This window comes from Solanum lycopersicum, chromosome 3 (genome assembly GCF_036512215.1).
Source record: "Solanum lycopersicum chromosome 3, SLM_r2.1".
Classification (NCBI taxonomy): Eukaryota; Viridiplantae; Streptophyta; class Magnoliopsida; order Solanales; family Solanaceae; genus Solanum; species Solanum lycopersicum.
This window is the reverse complement of record NC_090802.1, coordinates 63,565,805-63,585,253: the sequence shown is the minus strand read 5'-3', so window position 1 is coordinate 63,585,253 and position 19,449 is coordinate 63,565,805. Positions and strand designations below refer to the sequence as shown.

General features: G+C 32.5%; 4 protein-coding genes across 4 annotated transcripts; 3 read left to right on the top strand and 1 right to left on the bottom strand.

Moving 5' to 3' along the window:
* The first annotated feature begins 2,056 nt into the window (after nucleotides 1-2,056).
* Nucleotides 2,057-5,075, top strand: LOC101255185 (heat shock 70 kDa protein 5). Its single transcript, XM_010320399.4, has one exon. It carries the CDS (start codon nucleotides 2,976-2,978, stop codon nucleotides 4,938-4,940), a length of 1,965 nt encoding a protein of 654 aa, XP_010318701.2. The 5' UTR covers nucleotides 2,057-2,975; the 3' UTR covers nucleotides 4,941-5,075.
* A 991-nt stretch (nucleotides 5,076-6,066) lies between these two features.
* On the top strand, nucleotides 6,067-6,768 carry LOC138347372 (uncharacterized). The gene has a single exon (XM_069295617.1). The coding sequence runs from the start codon at nucleotides 6,200-6,202 to the stop codon at nucleotides 6,578-6,580; it is 381 nt and encodes a 126-aa protein (XP_069151718.1). The 5' UTR covers nucleotides 6,067-6,199; the 3' UTR covers nucleotides 6,581-6,768.
* A 779-nt stretch (nucleotides 6,769-7,547) lies between these two features.
* Nucleotides 7,548-8,169, top strand: LOC109119876 (uncharacterized). Its single transcript, NM_001365494.1, is given in 1 exon segment — nucleotides 7,548-8,169. A coding segment is annotated over 1 exon segment (381 nt). The 5' UTR covers nucleotides 7,548-7,672; the 3' UTR covers nucleotides 8,054-8,169.
* Nucleotides 8,170-8,306: 137 nt separating this feature from the next.
* On the bottom strand, nucleotides 8,307-13,983 carry LOC101256271 (shikimate O-hydroxycinnamoyltransferase). Its single transcript, XM_004235843.5, has 3 exons — nucleotides 13,625-13,983; nucleotides 13,045-13,476; nucleotides 8,307-9,555 (listed from the first exon to the last, which is right to left on the bottom strand). The coding sequence occupies exons 2-3, from the start codon at nucleotides 13,450-13,452 to the stop codon at nucleotides 8,656-8,658; spliced, it is 1,308 nt and encodes a 435-aa protein (XP_004235891.2). The 5' UTR covers nucleotides 13,453-13,476; nucleotides 13,625-13,983; the 3' UTR covers nucleotides 8,307-8,655.
* Between the last annotated feature and the right edge of the window lie 5,466 nt (nucleotides 13,984-19,449).

Here is a 19,449-nt window from a genome sequence, read left to right as displayed (position 1 = left end):
TTCTTTCATTCTTTTGGAACAGGCTGAACTTTGAAGTTTGATAATTTACTAAACCTTTTTGTAGTGTTAAGCTAAACGTCTGCCGTTACATTTCTGAATTTAGGAGATTTGTGTATGCATAAGAATTTTAGATCTTAGCTCATCTGGGAACTGAGTTTTCTTGATTGATCGGAATGATGTACTTTGATCAGCAGGAAACATTTCATTGGATCACTAGCTAACATACTAGTGAACATTTCAGTCACCAGTCTTTGCATCATTTCTACGGTTAGTAGCCTAACCATTTGCATCATTTTCAGGGTTAGTTAATCTTTGGGTGTCTTCATTTCAGGCTCCTGGATTCAGATTTCTTGTTTTTACATATTTTTGCTAAGTAACAAGTCAAATTCATAGTTCCATTCTTAATTACTTGCGAATATGAGTTTCAGGTTGGAAAAAGAGGATCTATAGCTGAAGTTGCTTCTGAAGCCTGAAAATGAATAGCTGTTTATGAAAAGATAACATCACTTTAAGGTATGGTATATTAACCCTCCGCGATTAATATTCAAAACAGAGTTGTCAAAAGATTATTTTTTTTACACTATGCATGAAATTTAAACCTGTTTATAGCACGTTATTTACCCTTCTTCTTCTTTTTTTTACATTGATAGTTTCACTTATTGTATGGAGTAGTAAAATTCTTCTAGATTGTCCACTTAGTTTTACCAAAAAAGAAGACTTGTTTGGTGGTTCAGTTGAAGAAGGAATGGGTGTTTGCTTGGTCGTTTAGCACTGTTGAAAGCTGATATCATTAAAAATGTGTAGGCCAATGTGATTTTAAGTTCAACTGGGTATTGATTAGAATGAACATTGACCTAACGATGGCTAAAAGTACATAAACTAATGAAAAATAGCTGGATTCCAAGAAAAGAGGCAAAAAGGACATGTATAGTCAATATGGTCGTACAAAGCGGCTACTAACTTTGATTAGTTATACTTCCCGACATTGTTTCGACTTACGTCCTATGAATTTGCGTTTTTTATTTTATACTTGCAATAATATTATTGTAAAAAAATATATTTCTGATGGGTCATTTCTTTGGTATAACGTTTAGCATGCTTGTGACAAGGAAAAAGCAAAGTAATTAAGAGAGAAATAAAGAAGATCACGCCATTGTTGAGGATATTCTATTTTTTCTCCTATAATTGCTTGCAGCTTTACGTATGATATAAGATTTCTAATCTTGTATAAAGAAGAAAATCATTATTCTTTTCCTCTTAACTACTCCCTATTTATACTTTTTTTATACCCATGAAAGTATCTATTAAAAAAAAAAGAGAGTAATTTCAACTTTACTATTTTGTGATTATAGGCATCCAAGTTGTATTTATGGACAAGAAGGGACTATGAGAATATGAATATAATGAAAATTTACAATGCCATAAAAATATGCTGCGATAGAGAAATCTTCGTTCATTAATTGAAAAAGCAGGTCAAGCAAATTAATACACACATGCCTTGTCTTACATATGATTGGAGTAAACGATAATATATCAAATATGATATCAATTAGATCTTGAAAGTTGAAATGAATAAACTAACACTTTTTCATTTTAGAATTTTAGGTTCATTCAGATTCATTTTTTTTGTGAATGATAAAAATATCTAGTTATTATCTTTTGAATTCGTATCTGAATTAAATATTGAACTTGATTCATATAAAAATAAGAAGCTCACGAAGAAACTCAAACTATATTATATCACTAGAGCCGTCAATATGGGCTAGGCTCGTTGGGCTGGCCTGGTCTAATCCGGGATTTAATAGTGGTGGACTAAGATTTTTGGAGCCATCTAAGAAATGACAACTTTCACATATAGCAAACACAAAATTCATATTTGTATGCAATAGCAAAGTTTGCATAATTGCGCCCCCATAACAAACATATATATGTATAATTTGCTATACATATAAAATTGAAGCGAATTGTATAAAACGAGAAAGAGAGAAATTATATACAATTTGAATTTGTATAAAACGAGAAAGAGAGAAAGGCAAAAGAGACTTAGTCAGGGAAATATTTGTATAGTATAATTATAAGTGTATAGGACGATCATATACAATTTGATTTTGTATTAAATGAAAAAGAGAGAAAGGCAAAAGAAACTTGGGCAGATAATATACAATTGAATCGAATTGTATAAAACGAGAAAGAGAGAAATTATATACAATTTAAATTTGTATAAAACGAAAAAGAGAGAAAGGCAAAAGAAACTGGGCAAGGAAGAATTTTTATTGTATAACTATAAGTGTATAGGACGATGATACATGTATTTGCATGTGTATATTCAATTTTCTCCCGCTTTATACAAACAGAAACACAATTTTATACATTTCGTCTCTGTTTGTATAAGAGACAGAGGCAAGGGCGGAGAGCGAAATTAGGGAAAGTGGCGAGCGAGATTTGCGAGAGAGGAACGAAAATATATGTATTTATACAATTTTCTCTTGCTTTATACAAACACAAACACATTTTATACATTTGTGTTTGTGTAAAAAGCGAGAGAGGCGAGCGAGACTGCCACCAAACGAGAGTGGCTAGCGAGATTCCTCCGAGGAGAGACGCGAAATATTTTATGTAGCCCAGGCCCAAAATTCATGCAAAACTCTGTTCCAACATTTTCGATCAACCCCAGGCCCAAAGTCATGAGGCCAATTTGCTGGTCGAAGCCCAAAACCCAATCCAGAATGATTGAGAACAGTTGATCATCTTCCCTCCCCCTCCAGAACTCTCTGGTGCAATCAAGTTCCTTCTATGTCTTCTCACCGCCACAATGTCTTACAATTTCCCGAACCCAGTAGAACTTTTTTCAATACCTATAAATACTCACATCACCATGTCTTTACCACAACAGAAAAAGAATCAGCAAGCAAAATATCCCAATTTCTACTTCAAAACAAGAAAAAAAAGCTTTCTTTTCTTGAAAAGTTTTACTAATGGCGAAATCTGAAGGAAAAGCTATTGGCATTGACCTGGGCACGACTTACAGTTGTGTTGGGGTTTGGCAAAATGATCGTGTAGAGATAATCCCAAATGATCAAGGCAACAGGACTACTCCATCCTACGTTGCTTTCACTGATACAGAGCGGTTAATTGGCGATGCAGCCAAGAATCAGGTGGCGATGAACCCTCAAAACACTGTCTTCGATGCTAAACGTTTAATTGGTCGGAGATTCTCCGACCCTTCTGTTCAGAGTGACATGAAGCATTGGCCGTTTAAGGTAGTTCCGGGTCCTGGTGAAAAACCCATGATTGTGGTTCAGTACAAAGGGGAAGAGAAACAGTTTTCTCCTGAGGAGATTTCGTCTATGGTTTTGACGAAGATGAAGGAAGTGGCGGAAGCTTTCTTGGGGACTACTGTAAAGAATGCTGTGGTTACTGTTCCTGCTTATTTTAATGATTCTCAAAGACAGGCTACTAAAGATGCAGGGGCTATTTCTGGGCTTAACGTTATGAGGATTATTAATGAGCCTACTGCTGCTGCAATTGCTTATGGTTTGGATAAGAAGTCATCGAGTAGTGGCGAAAAGAATGTGTTGATCTTTGATCTTGGTGGTGGTACTTTTGATGTTTCATTGTTGACTATTGAAGAAGGGATTTTTGAAGTTAAGGCTACTGCAGGAGATACACATTTGGGTGGTGAAGATTTTGATAATAGGCTTGTCAATCATTTTGTGCAGGAGTTCAAAAGGAAGCATAAGAAGGATATTAGTGGCAATCCCAGGGCGCTAAGGCGGTTGAGAACTGCCTGTGAGAGGGCGAAGAGGACTTTGTCATCGACTGCTCAGACGACTATTGAGATTGATTCCTTGTATGAAGGGATTGATTTCTATGCTACGATTACCAGGGCAAGATTTGAGGAGATGAACATGGATCTTTTCAGGAAGTGTATGGAACCTGTGGAGAAATGTTTGAAGGATGCCAAGATTGACAAGGGTCATGTTCATGATGTGGTTCTTGTTGGTGGCTCTACTAGGATCCCAAAAGTACAGCAACTATTGCAAGATTTTTTCAATGGTAAGGAGCTTTGCAAGAGTATTAACCCTGATGAGGCTGTGGCATATGGTGCTGCTGTTCAAGCTGCAATTTTAACTGGAGAAGGTGACCAGAAAGTTCAAGATTTGCTGCTTCTTGATGTAACACCTCTCAGTCTTGGTCTTGAAACGGCTGGTGGTGTGATGACAGTGTTGATTCCAAGAAACACTACGATTCCAACGAAGAAAGAACAGATCTTTTCAACCTACCAGGACAATCAACCAGGTGTGCTCATTCAGGTGTATGAAGGAGAGAGGCCTATGACTAAAGACAACAACCTTCTTGGGAAGTTTGAGCTCAAGGGTATCCCTCCAGCACCAAGAGGAGTGCCTCAGATCAATGTCTGTTTTGACATTGATGCTAATGGCATTCTCAACGTGTCGGCTGAGGACAAGACTGCTGGTGTGAAGAACAAGATCACAATTACAAATGATAAAGGAAGATTAAGCAAGGAAGACATTGAGAGGATGGTTCAAGAAGCGGAGAGGTACAAGGAAGAGGATGAGTCCATGAAGAAAAAGGTTGAGGCGAAGAATGCATTGGAGAACTATGCCTACAGCATGAAGAACACAGTGAGGGATGAGAAATTCTCAGGGAAATTGGATCCATCTGACAAACAGAAGATTGAGAAGGCTGTGGATGAGACAATTGAATGGTTGGATGGGAACCAATTGGCTGAAGTAGATGAATTTGAGGATAAATTGAAGGAGTTGGAGACCTTGTGCAATCCAATAATCTCAAAGATGTACCAAGGTGGAGCTGGTGGAGATATGCCCATGGGAGGCAATGCTGACACTGGGACTGGTTATGGCCAAGGAGGATCTGCAGCTAATGGTCCAGGGCCAAAGATTGAGGAAGTTGATTAAAGATGATATGTTAATACTTCTATAAACTCTGTACTATTTTAGTGACTGCTTTGAGTGTTCAGTTCTGGTGTGAGAGTGTAATCATCTATGTAGACCCTGTTTTTCTAAATAAATAAATTTCATTTTTCATCTTAAGGCTATGTGATGTCTGTTCTTGCTCCTTATCTGCAATTTTCCTTGATTAGCTGGTGCACCACAATGTGAATAACCAGTGAAGACATGAAAACTATAGCTTTATAACTGCTTAGCTAAATTAGTTTTCCAGAGGTAATGAAGAGTTATGTGTGCACAGTATAATTGATGGATATAACATAAAAACTAGTGGTATCTGAATTTGTTTCAAGTTGTTTTACTCTTTCAACAAAGAAAAGATCTTCTCAACGTCAAGAATAGGAGCCCATTGAAAAGACTGATCATCTTCTTGTGAGCTTTGAGCTAAAGGGGATCAATGTCTGCCTTAACATTGACGCTAACCGCATTACTGTATGTGTTAACCAGACTGCTATCGCGAAGAAAAAGATCAAGTGTTAGAGGGTATGGGACATCCGGAGAACCTGAGAGGTACAATTCCAAGGAATAAGCCATGAAGAAGAACAACCTGGCCAACAGAACATCTCTTCTGAGGACCTACATGCCTGCCTTCCTGCTTGATGCCTCTATGAGAAGACTTCAATTAGACACTTTGGTTGGAAGGAAAAAGGAGGGCATCCTGTTCTCTTGAAAGAAGAATGTGACAGTAAATGTTGAAATTTGACTCTTTATTCCAGAATATTAAATACATTTGCTAGTGTGCTTCAATGGCCAAGAAATGATCAAATTTCAAGATTCAGAAGCATCAAAGCATAAAATCATCCTTCTGTGTTGCCAGAAATGTAAGCCGCCTTGTGTGCAAAAACATTAGTCAAATTCACCAAAACTAAAAAAAAAGAAAAAGAGGAGAACATTGCCATCGAATACGAAATGCCAAATTCCAGAAACAAAAACTATTTTGGTCCCATTTCCAGGTTGGGCCATATTCTACACAAAGGTGAAAGGAACAAAAATTGAGATAAAGCAACAGAACAAACCACCTATATAACAACCTCATTTACTCATCATCAAGAGTAGACATAGCTTGCTTTGATCCAAAAGTAAATAGCTCCTCATTGAACACTCTCCATCTCCTATTTCACTACTTTTGCTCTTTAAGTTCTCTCCTTTTCCAACAGGCTATTCAGAAAGGGAAGACTAGTGAGACCAGTAAAGACATTTAGTGGAAAATGAAGATTGCTTTCTTTCCTTGTCTCACTATCCTGTTATACATTCTAACAGTAACAAGTAGAGCTTCTGAAATTTCCCATATGTCAAAGAAAAAAGATGTCCATGTCTCAAAACATCTTGTTAGTGCACCAGAAAGAAACAGTGAGAGCGAGGTTGCAGGCATAAGTGACAACACCAATAAGTATGAGTTGCCAACCAAGAATTTTAGACCAGATGTTGAGAAAAATCAGAGAGGAAAGGGATCAAATGGGGGTGGAAATATGGCTCGTCAACCACATAATTCAGCTGTAACACTTAAGCAGCTCTCCATCTCTCTGTCAACTACTTGTATCATTTCTAGCTTGCTTCTTCTCCTAGTTTTGCCCTTTGTCATTTCCTGAGATGTTGTACAACATAACAAGCATTTTCTTTCTTATTTTAGCTATTCTCACTGTAATTGTGATATTGTGACTAGTGAGTGTATTATTTTGTTGGTTTGTTTTGCTAATCCTAGAGTTGTATGTCTATCAATGAACAACGTATCGTGTAACCTTCTAAGATTCTGTTGAATCATACGAGGCTTTCTTCATCTCTCCCCTTCCGTTCCTTATCTTTTTGTATGTGTATTGCAGAAAAAATATGATCAAATTGTCATGATATCATAGTGATAGTATTAGATTTTGCTGATCCATGGTAGTGTGATGACAGTGTTAATTCCAAGAAACACTACCATTTCCACAAAAAAATAACAGTTCTTTTCGATCTACTCGGACAATCAACCAGGTGTGTTCATTCAGGTCTATGAAGGAGAGAGGCCTATGACTGAAGACAACAACCTTTTTGGAAAATTTGAGCTCAAGGGTATTCCTCTAGCACAAAGAGGAGTGCCTCAGAGCAAATGTCTGTTTTGTATGAGGCCCTACCTGCATTACTCTATGAAAAAACTTCAGTTAGACTCTTTGAACACTTTGGTTATAAGAAGAAGGAAAAAAAAAGAGAGAAGGGTATCATATTCTCTTGAATAGGAATTTAACCCTTTATTCTCACATTAGGATATAAATAGATTCTTCTACCACTATCAACTTTCAAGATGTTTCATTTCACCAATCACATATATCAAGACATAACAACAAATGTGCCATACTTTTTAATTGTCTTATCTAGAAGAACAGAAAAACAAATGTAACAACATCAAAAAAGAAGATTCCAGATGCTTAAATTGAGACCAGAACTGTTTTGGTCCCATCACTGGGATTGGGTCAATGGGAGATTAAAGGCAAAGGGAAGGAATAAAATTGAGACAAAGCAGAAATAACACCACCTAGAAGAAGATCCTATATAACAACCTCCTATACTCATCAAGAGTAGCAATAGCCTTTGGTCTAAAGCTAAAAATACTCTCCATCACCTATATCTACTATTCCAAATCTCAACAGTTACTCGGAAAAGGAAAGACAAGTGATACCAATAAAGACATTTAGCTCCAGCGGAAAATGAAGGTTGCTTTCTTTCCGTGTTTAGTTATCCTATTATGTGCTCTAGCAGTAACAAGCAGGTCATCAGAAACTTCTCACACGTTGAAAATCAGAGGTGTTCATGTCTCGAAACATCTTGCTAGTGCACTAGAAAGAAACAGTAAGAGAGTTGTTGCAGACACAAGTGGTGACACTAATAAGTTTGAGGATGTTATATCAGATGTTGAGAAAAATCAGAGAGGAAGGGGGGCAAATGGGGGTGGAAGTATTGCTCGTCAGCCACGTACTCTTGATAAAAATTCAGCTGTAATGCTAAAGCAGCCCTCTATCTCCTTGTCTACTATTTGTGTCATGTCTAGCTTGCCTCTTCTCCTTGTTCTGCCCTTTGTCATTCCCTAAGATGTTCCGAAAAACAACTCAAATCATTTCTTTCTTTCTTTCTTTCTTCAACTGTCATGAGTGTTTTTATTCTGTTGGTTTGTTTTGTATGTCAATTTTAACAGATTGATGATGAATCATATCATTCTTTCTGATCGTCTTTGGCATTTGTTTTCCTCTCCCTTCTTATTTGTTTGAATCTGTGTATTTCAGCAAAAATATGATCAAGTTCATGTATGCTGAACATAAACATGAAGTAATGAGAACCAAGAACTCTTTCAAAGCAGAGTGATAATATTATATTTCCAGATTGTATAAAAAGATACTAAGGAATATTAGCAAATAAAAGATATGTACTACTACAATAATTACTAGGAGCTTCTGAGTTAACATCTTGCCACATTTGTGGAAGTGAAAAAGATTGAGGTCCTTCACAGACATGTAACACTAGCAGTGTAACTTTGAGTATATAATCAATGCATCATAGAATCAGAAATAAAACTGATGTCCAGGCAAACAAAGAAGAAACTCTAATGAAAAAAAAAAAAAAGATAAAAGGGAGTCTCTTTTACATATCCGTGATTGTAAATCCCAATCAAAGCAGCACAAGAAAGCGGCTTCTTTCAAATGTCATACAAGAACTTCTCGAAAAGTTTCATATGTTCTGCTTGCAGAGAGATGGCAACTGATTGACTGCCATCATTGATGGGACTTGGCAATATAAAGCTTAACCCTTCATAAGCAATACCACCAGGTCCCATAAATATTGGCCTACCCCATCCAAAATCAGCATCATGGATAGGCAGCCTAGACCAGCTAGTTATTCCTAAATTCGGGCACTTAAATGTATGTGCACCGCGGACTAGAGCCTTCAAGTCAGGCTGCAATTCCAAATAATCAAGAGCTGATCTCAAGTAATCGTTGTCCATTATAGCCAATTGATCATGGATTTTACTGGCTGCATACCAAATAGGCTTTGATTGGAGATCACCAGCAACAGCAACAGGAGTGGCAGTGAATATCACATTACCAAAATAGCCTGGTGGAAGAGAAGGTCGGAGCCTGGCACGCCCATCAGTTGCTATGTACAACTTGGTTTCTTGATCCTGAGTGAGTCCTCGTGCCATACAAGTGGAGCGCCACACATGCCCTGCCAACATCTCATATGAGCTGTAGTTTACAGTATTTCCATCTTCTTTGGACTTAGCTTTGAGGGTATTGATTTGATCCCGGGTTAGTTTGAAGATTGACACACTCGTTTCAGGAACAGTTTCTGCATTGGGCACATTTTCTTCTGTTGTCTTGAGAGTGGGAGGTGGCTGGTACTCGACGTGGGGGAATTGAGGCTGAGGTGGATCACGAGCACGGAGGAGGGTACGATCAATGAAAGGTGGGATAGTTAGGTCCAAACCACGAGCCATGTCGGACCATGTGTTGATGAAGTGAAGACCAGAAGCTCCATCTGCTGCATGATGTTGCATGCCCACTCCAAGGGAAACTCCCCCACATTTAAAATGTGTTATCTGTTCAACAGATTGATATACCAATTCAAGTGATCATACAAATATTTACAGAAAAGATCCTCAAGTCAAAACAGAAAACAAGCTAAATTGAAGTGCAATCAAACAAGATAAATTAGTTGTATTAGAGGCATGAAGTAATACTTGGGGGTAGTTTTGTACCAAGGAAAATATTATTCTATTATCAAGAAATATACAAAAATATATGGTCAACATATGTATTACGCCACTTAGCCCAACATACAGTATTATAAAACATTATATCCAGAGAAAAACATTATACATGATGTGTCAAAAAGATAGTTGTACACAAAAATGAGCTATATCGGATAGAACGTTATAATATTTTATATTGCGCTACTTGGCGTTAATATTTTCTCCCATTTAAGTAGAAAGGGGGAAGGAGAGAAGAGGCGAACCCATAATTTAAAGATTTTGGTTGTACCAATCTATTCTTAAAACAAAATCAACAAAAATATGGCTTTAGCTAGATTTAAACCTTGATCTCGTGGGTGGTACCTTAGGCTTGTACAAAGGCACAAGGCGCTTCTATACTCCTCATGGATACACTGTTAATTATATTCTAATTTCTACAAATTTCATAAAAAAGATATGCATATATACACATAATTTTTTTAAAAATTAATAAATGCACGTACATCCTCGACTTTGAATGTGGTCCACCTTGGAAGGGTAGGGATACTCAGTGTGAAGAAAACGACAGATGAAAGCAGGGGTAGGTGGGAAGGGGAAAGAGAAACTAATGAAAACGCACAGCCACATAAATTCATCCAATCTTGACTTCCAAAAGTACTTAATGCAGATTTTTTTTTTCGCTTCATATGTTTATCAAAATTAAATTATAGGATCATTAAACCATATTATAAAATGAGATGAAAACTAACTAAACGTTGGCATAATCCAGTACGAGAATGCAGTATATGAAGTTTGAGTCAACACATTTTGCTTCTATCGTTTTTTTATGAGCGAAGGATAGGAGTAAGTACATGTTCTTTCTCCGTATCAGTCTCAGTCTTAACTCTTAATTAACATGACATTGACACAACACAAAATTATAGTCTCAATTAATGTGACATTGACACAACACAAAACTAAAAGAAAGATGCATGAACTTATCATCTTGATTAAGACATGAAAATTTATGGTCATAAATCACGATATAAAATCGTGAGATAAAATTAGCGTTTAGATATGCGATTTTATATTGATTTCATCTTCTGATGATGAAATCTCATATTCTCCAAAAATATGACTTGAGATTTTTTAAAGTTTATATTTTATTAAAAACATAATACATAAACGTGCCTTTTAACTTGGCTTCAAATAATATTTATGCCCTTCAATTTTGGATGTGCACAAATAGACACTAAAACTTGTATAAAGTTGAAAAAATAGATACACATGTCCTACATGTCATCCTACATGTCATTTTTTGTTCTACATGTATTATGTCATGTAGGACTCATATGTTTATTTATTTAAAAGTTATATAGTAAAAGTGTCTATTTATGCATTATAAAAGTTGAAAGGCAAAGTTAAAATTTGAAGTCAAGTTTAGAATTTAATATATGTATTATGCCTTTATTGAAACAACCTTACATTTATATGTATTAAACATTTATTTCATATGTAAATGAAATTTATAATCATATCATTACTTTTTAAAATTTACTATTATCATCAATCAAATTTATTATTGCTTTAAAATAGGAACTGATATGGTAAATATATATAAGAACGGAGGAAGTAATACTTTTTTGGGATTTTCATAATTAAAAAGAATTTCTCCTTCGACTTCATATGAAAAAGTTTAAAGCAATTTAATGAGAAAATGACAACATTGGTGATGAATGTTTGATAATCACTACTTTCAATATGTTTGATTTAACATGAAATTAATGCACTGAAAATGTGTAATTATACACAAGTGAAACAAGGCATAAATCACTATGATATTAACACACAAGCGAAAATTGTCATATCTTGTGCAATATTACATAGTTATTTGCAAGAATACCAAAGGAATAATGAAATATTTATAGTCTATATGCATGAAAATATAGCTGTAGATGATATTGACCAACAAATGGTTCAAAGTAACAAAATTGGTTCGTCTTCTCGACCAAATTATCGAGCAATGCAGGTTTAACGTGAGGAGCTTGATCGTACTATGTGAGAGAATGATATTAAAGACACTACAATTTATGTTCAATTTTTTTTATTGAATTAAAGTTTGATCAATCAAAGTTAAATAAAACAATAACTTAAATAGACAACAAATAACTTTGTAATATTTTTTATTTATTTGGTAAGATTGAATAAATAATTTGTGTTATTTTAATTGTGTACAACTTATGAAATTCTCATATTTATAAAAAAAATATACAACACAAATTTCATATCACATATTCAAATAAAATTTTAATTTCATCTTATAATTTCGTATTATGATTCTATATCACGTGACTAAACCATGAAAAAAAAGAAACTAGAAGAGAAATATGCACCACTAATATTGTGTAATTTAAAACGTGCACCCTTGACCCTACAAGCAATTGAGGCTAAGGTCAATCCTGACATTTAACTTTCAATCACTCTTCTTATTTCCAAACTGTATTCTAATTTAATTAAAATGATCAATAATCTCTACACATTCCGATCGGAAAATATTAGAAAATTGGAGCCCTTTATTAATTTAATTTGATCGTCGATACCTATGCTTCCAGATCTGACACTATATATTCTTTTTTGTTTTTTATTTTTATGAAATTTAAAAATATATTAATTAATTGTTGAAATTCTTTAAATTTTGTAATTTCAAATATATTGATGTTATTTATAATGTAAAGAACTGTCGTTAGACTAAATTGATAATATTCATAATTTACTAAATATAAAAATTAACGAAGTTGACAAACGTATGAAACATTCGTTTGCCTATTTATTTTTGAGTTTTGACCTTTATACAGTATAATACTCTATTCATTTTATAATTTACTTATTTTAAATTATTATAAATAAATATAAAGTATAATATAATGTTATTTAAATTTTATTATTTTTAAACATATCTTCAAATTTAGGTAATATTACTTATTTTTTCAGTAATTATTTGAATAAAATTAATTCAAATATTTAAAAACTCTATAATTAATATCATAAGTAATCATTTATTTCTAACATAGATTTATTTCCCTTCCATATTTTTCTTAAAATGCTTAATTTGAGTTATGAATTTATAGAAAAACAATTTATTTTTCTTTCTAACATAAAGGTTTGATTTCTCCATTCTTCGTTTATATAATTTTTGCTATATTCAATAAAATGGAGTATGTACTATGATTTTTCTTAGGATTGTACCATAAAAATATATATTCTAAAAAATATTAACTAAAATTCAGATATTTGAAATTTTATAAAAACGATAGCAGCATCAATTGAAAGGACACAAAATAGTAACCAAAAACGTACCTGCAATACTAAGAGAGCATACGATTCGATTCCTTGTGAGTAATCAACGGCCGGAATAAGTCGCCGGAGCTCCAACGTCGGTGCAAAATCGCCAAAATCATCCACCACACCGTCGGACTCAGCTTCCACAAACAGCACACCTTGACCTTTACAATCAATCTCAATACGGCCATCTTCATCCCTGCACAGTCTCCCAGCCATCGGATAAAACGGCACTAGGGCTTTGCTTAGTGCCTCCTTAACCACTTTCCCGTCGAAAAAATTTGGGGATCCCGTTGGCCTATAGAAATAAACACTAGGCGTGTGGAAATTAGGCACTACTAAATCCACATTAGAGTTCCACAGCCTCAGTTGCGGCGTCTCCGTCGCCGGCTGCACCATCGTTGAGTTTTTCACCTCGATCTTCATCGTCGATCAATCAAACTATGTTTCCTGAAATGGAAAACCACAATAATTTCTCTAAAATAGCCAATTTGCAATTACAAATTAATTCATTTTCAGTTACCCACCATGAATGTGATATGCTGCCTACTTTAATTGTTAAATAAGTATATCATATAACGAATAGAAAATTACTTACCTTTTGAAAAAAAGAGAAGGAGCAGAATAATGTTGTTTAGCTTTTTTATGGGTGATAATATGGTTGAGAGTGGGTTGAGAAAATACTCTAAATCAACACAAAATGATGAAAATTATGAGTTTCTTATATAGTATTGGGAAGGTGTTACTTAGGTATTTTCAAATCTAAGAAAATAAAAAAGATTTATAAATTTAAATTAAAATTATATTAAAATGTTTTTTAAATTTATCGTCTTAATCATGTTGTAATTGAAGTATTGTTAAAATAAAAATAAAATTATTCTTTTGAAACAGACTAAAAAAAAATAAGACGGAGAGAGTATATTTTTTATATTTATGGTTGCAAAAAAGACTTACCTACCGCAGCTGTTCAACATGACTTATTCCCACTAAGAAGGTCCTACTCACGTCCCAACCAAAAACATTTGCGACAACATTATGACATGAGTAAACTAATGTGAGAAAAATATTGAAATTAAATTTAAGAAAATTTAATATTTAGGACTATAATTTCAGTTTGTACGTGGATACTTTTGAATTATAAGTATAAAAGGATATTAGTTATCATTTTATCATAATTTTTATCAGTGAAATGCATTCAGTAAGTAAAGATTCATACGCAATTGATGAAAATACCACCGTAAGATTATTTTCTTAAGATTAAAGATGACTTTTATTATTTCAAAAACATACAAGATCTTGTAGGAACAAGACAAAACGTAGGTTTTAAAAACAAATTAAGTTTTCATTACGTAAATAAGTAGTAGGTGTGACCTTATACCAGATAATATAAGCTATGACTTATTAAATAATTAATATTATAATATAGTAAATGAATGAATACGGAATCTAATTAAACGAAAAACTAAGTAAACCAAACTTATTGAAATCTCTAATTACCAACCAAATATAATTATTAATTAAATAATGGAAGCAAAAGTGGTGGATTAGAGTTGGTGAGATGGTGACCTAAAACTTTGTTTGACGAAAATTCCAGAATTGTCGTTATATTAACATTTTACTCAACTCTCTCTTTTTATTTTCTGTAAAAAAAAAATAATCAACAAAGTTATTACTAGTAAATTTTATTCGCGTGTCACCAAATTAATTGAGTAAATAATTTCATATGCATATTTAAAACTTTCTATACGTATTTTTTTTGGAACTTATCATATCTGACTTGATTCATAATTTATAGATTATTATATTATAACGAAATTTAACAAACTGAAAAAAATGACTAAGTTAGGTAGTGGTGAAGAAATACTTTGTAAGAAAAATATAAACTATAGTAAGTTATATTATTATTTAATATATGCAAACATAATAGTTGATTTTATTGTCAGAGAATATTGTTTTTTCTTTTTATTGCAAAAAGTTCGAGTATGGAACAAGTCGATGTGGGGGCCTTCAAACGGGGGTTGGTGAACTTAGCGTATCTCGATTAATTTTTATAAAAATGTTGTATTTTTGAATATTTTAATTGAAACGTTAAAAATAAAATGATTTACCTAGCATTTTTCGTTTTTACTGAATTATATACCAAAATGATTTACCTACCATTTTTCGTTTTTACTGAATTATATTGGTATGTTTATTATTAAAAAATAATTTTAATCATAATTACTAAAACTAATATGCACCAGTGTTACGTTTGTTTTTTTTTGCTTTATTTTCCACATGCTTATCTTAATCCTTTATATTATTCAAGGATAAGTCAATCCCTCTAATCTCCATGAAATATTTCAACTTTTCTCACTACTTTAAGAATAAGAACAGAAGGAAATGAAAGTTTAATATGCTAATTGAACGCCTTCTATTTTTTACTTTTAATACAAAATCACTAATCTTTAGAGAGAAATGATTAATTTACTGAATTCTATCCTCATAAATCCACGCGTTGAATATTTTATTTTGCATCGTAGTCATGAAATCATGTGAATAGATAGCTTTTTTGGATGATTTTTATATTTCTTTTTTTAATTAGTTTAATCACATAGTTTTCTGAAAAGTGAAATTTAGTACTGAACAAATTAATTCAAATTCACATTAATTTATTTGGAGGGAATTAAGGGCTCTATTGCCTGCCCCCTTTTCTCCTATCATGATTTTTTTTATGCGTCCATGCTTTGCATAGCACATACATAATTTAGATAAAAGCTTTTGTAAAAATAAAATAAAATTGAATAACGAATATAATATTCAAATTTTTGAAAAACGATAGTTATTATTGTTAGCTTAATTTTGACCTCTTTTTTCCACATGATTTTGGTTGTAGTCATGATAGCATGATAGATCATAGATATATAGTGGTTGGTTGATTTTTTACTTTAGCCAAGTGCTCCACTTTACATGCTATAAGTATATCAAATTAAAGAATGGAACATTGTGTGGGTGATAAAAGATTTCAAAATTGTCACGTATATATGGACGTATGGTTGAGTTTCTTTTAGGGTTTGGTTTGAAAGATAAAATTGAAAAATGAAAGGATAATAAGATGGAAAGAAAAATAAATAATAGTATTTTTTGATTGATTGTTTTGACTTTTGAACACAGGCTAATAACAATACATTTTTAAAGGATTATGTCAAATTAAATGTGTATCAATTCGCAGTGATAGAGAGATTAAATATCTATTACTTTAAAGGATCGTTGATGACTTAAAATCTGTTTGGAATTTGTTGTTTTATCGTGCACACACGCGTATACCCTACCGCCTCAAATAGTAAGCAATTATATAATTTTTTATTGAGAAATTTTCACATAAAGTCACTCAAAAATAACTTAATTATGTTTCATAACTATGTTTTGCTAATTACAATTTGTATCAACATGTTAGAGGGAGGAGAAAAGCAAGCAAGATGACAGAGAGTAGAAAGAGGCGAGTTGTTTATGTATATATGTCAAATTAAGTATGTATATTTGTCAAATAATTGTATATGTGTAACTGGTATACACATGTATATCTGGCGAGCGAGACTAGGAGAGGGGGGAGAGGGGCTAGAGGGATTGGGAGAGGGAGGAAAGAGGCGAGTGAGAGAAGACAGAGATCAGAGATAGGTAAATCGTATATGTACATTTGCAAAATATGTAACTAGTATACAAATCGGTTCACAGATCAAGTAGAAAGAGGTATACAAATTTATTTGTATACATGGTGAGCGAGTTTGGGAGAGGAAGGAGACATGCAAGCGAAATTGGGAAAGAGATGAGAGAGGCGAGCGGAAGAGAGCAGAGAGTGGAGAGAGGCTAATTGTATTTATATATTTGTCATATAATTGTGTATATATATATGTAGAATTTGTATTTGTGTATGTATAAGCGACGTAACTACATCTAAAATTAAATTGTGAAACATAATTAATTTAAACTAAAACTATAATAGCTAATTAACTAGTATATGTTTTTTAACTCCCCCTCGCTAAATCTACGAAATTCAAATTCTAGATTTATTTAGTATTAAAAATTGTTTGAATTGTTGACACGTTATACAAGCTAGGAATCGCCATATTATACTCAAAAGGAAAAGAATTGTATATGAATTATTATAATGTAAAGGTGGAGATGGTAGTTATATAAATGTTATTTTTCACTAATAAGTTTTTTTTTTTTTCAAAAAAATTATCCTAACCCTAAAACTATTAGGGTGTTTTAAAAAAATAAAAATATCATATATTTATATTTATATTCTTCCATATAAATAATGTATAAAATTTTTGTTGTCTCATGTGGACCTTGTTTAGTTACCAAATTGGTTCTGATGTAATGTTAGAGCTATTGATGCATCCTAATTCAATTGTTTTAGCTTTGATTAATCAACTTTAATGATTATAGTTAAATTTCAAATACATTCATATCTCAATTTTTTTATTTAATCTTTTTCTTTTTTTAAAAAAAAAAGAGTATGTGTTTACGTTTTTTTTTATAAAAATTTTAATTTCGTCATTATATTTTATTGGTTACACTTCAATAATAGCTAGTAGGTAACACCTACCGCGGTTGAGCTTGTTTTTCACATGTTATTTATTGTAAGCCCTTCTCTTTCCAAATTTTCTCAATTTTCACAATGTGAAATCAAAGTAAAGTGAAAGCTCTTTGTAGTACAATATTATTTGTTATGATTTTGTTCTTATTATAACAAAATATTATCATAGAGAACATAGATATTTTATACTTTAACAAGTAAAATTAGTTAAAAAAAGGGGAAAATACCCAAGTACCCCTTCAACCTATGCCCGAAATCCCAGAGACACACTTATACTATACTAAGGCCTTATTACCCCCCTAAACTTATTTTATATGTAATTTTCTACCCCTTTTTAGCCTACGTGGCACTAGTTCGGAAAAAAAAGTCAACCATCATTGGGCCCACAAGATAGTGCCACGTAAGTTAAAAAGGGGTAAAAAATTATTAATAAAATAAGTTCAGGGGGGTAATAGGACCTTAGTATAGTATAAGTGTGTCTCTGAGATTTCGGGCATAGGTTGAGGGGGTACTTGGGCATTATCCCAAAAAAAAATTAACTTGAACCCACTGTAAAATATTATTATAAAAAATGTTTGTTAATACAAATGACTCAATAAGAATCGGGGTCTCAAGTTAAGTTTCATAAATACCTTGTTATTTTTCCTAGTCATACTCAATATAATTTTAAAAAATGAGGTCCAAAAAAGATAGAATGTACACATATCATTTTTGAAATAAGAATATAAACAAAGCAAATAATCGAAGGGAAAAAAGAACAAGAATTGCAGCTATCTCCGCCTCACAGCATCAGTTTACCGCATATGCTTGAAATTTTGGAGAAGCCACTGAAAATTAAGTTGTGACCTTTTATAAATGTATAATAATGTTACATAAAATAATATATCGTGGATGTTTAATATATTAAGAATTCACTCCATTACTTTCTTTCATTATAAAGATAATCATAATCTCGATTTTTATAATTATTATTTTTGTTACATTTCACTTTGATAATCTTTTTCATTATATTCATTCATGTTAATGTCATGTTTATGATTAACCTTTTGTATGCCTCTATGTTACATTATAAATAGAAGCATAAGAATTCATGTTGTATACACTAAAAAATTTACTGAACGCTTAAAAAAAATTAATCTCATATTATTCCTCGTATTATATTCTTTTTATCCTTATTATTATATTATTCTTTTGTTATTAAATTTTATAACAAATAGTAGATTTTGCAGAAAGCATTAAGTTTTCAACAAACTTATAAATAATAAATAAATAAATATATCCATCTATTGCCAAACCTTTTTTTTATAATTTTTCTTTGTACCTTGAATTTGCCAATCAACAGACAACATGCTCAACCCACATATGTTTTAATAATTTGACCCAAGTACTCTTTTAGCACTAGTGGTGACTCAAAAATGTGGAGAATTGGCTCAATTATTGACTTATATTGGATCATAATTCATTATGTTAAAAAGTGGTTGGCTGTTTGTTTGAAAAATTGAAACTCACCCTTAAAATGATCCACAATTGAAGATAATTAAAGTCTCCCTCCTCTGTTGACTTCGGTTTCATATAAAATTTAATTCATATCGATAGAAATAATAACGAGATAAAAGTAAAATTAAAATTTGTGTAGGTGGGGTAGGGCAGGGCAACTCTCTCTCTGCCTTAAATTTATGTTTATCTCATGAATGGTTATTTTAGATGCTAACTTCCTCAAAAGTATTTCTCATATGATAAACAAAACTCTGAGGATTAAATTTACTTTAGAATTTAGATTATCATTATCTGAAAAATTAAAATAAATTGTAAAACAATTGTGTGAAGTAGAAAAACAATTA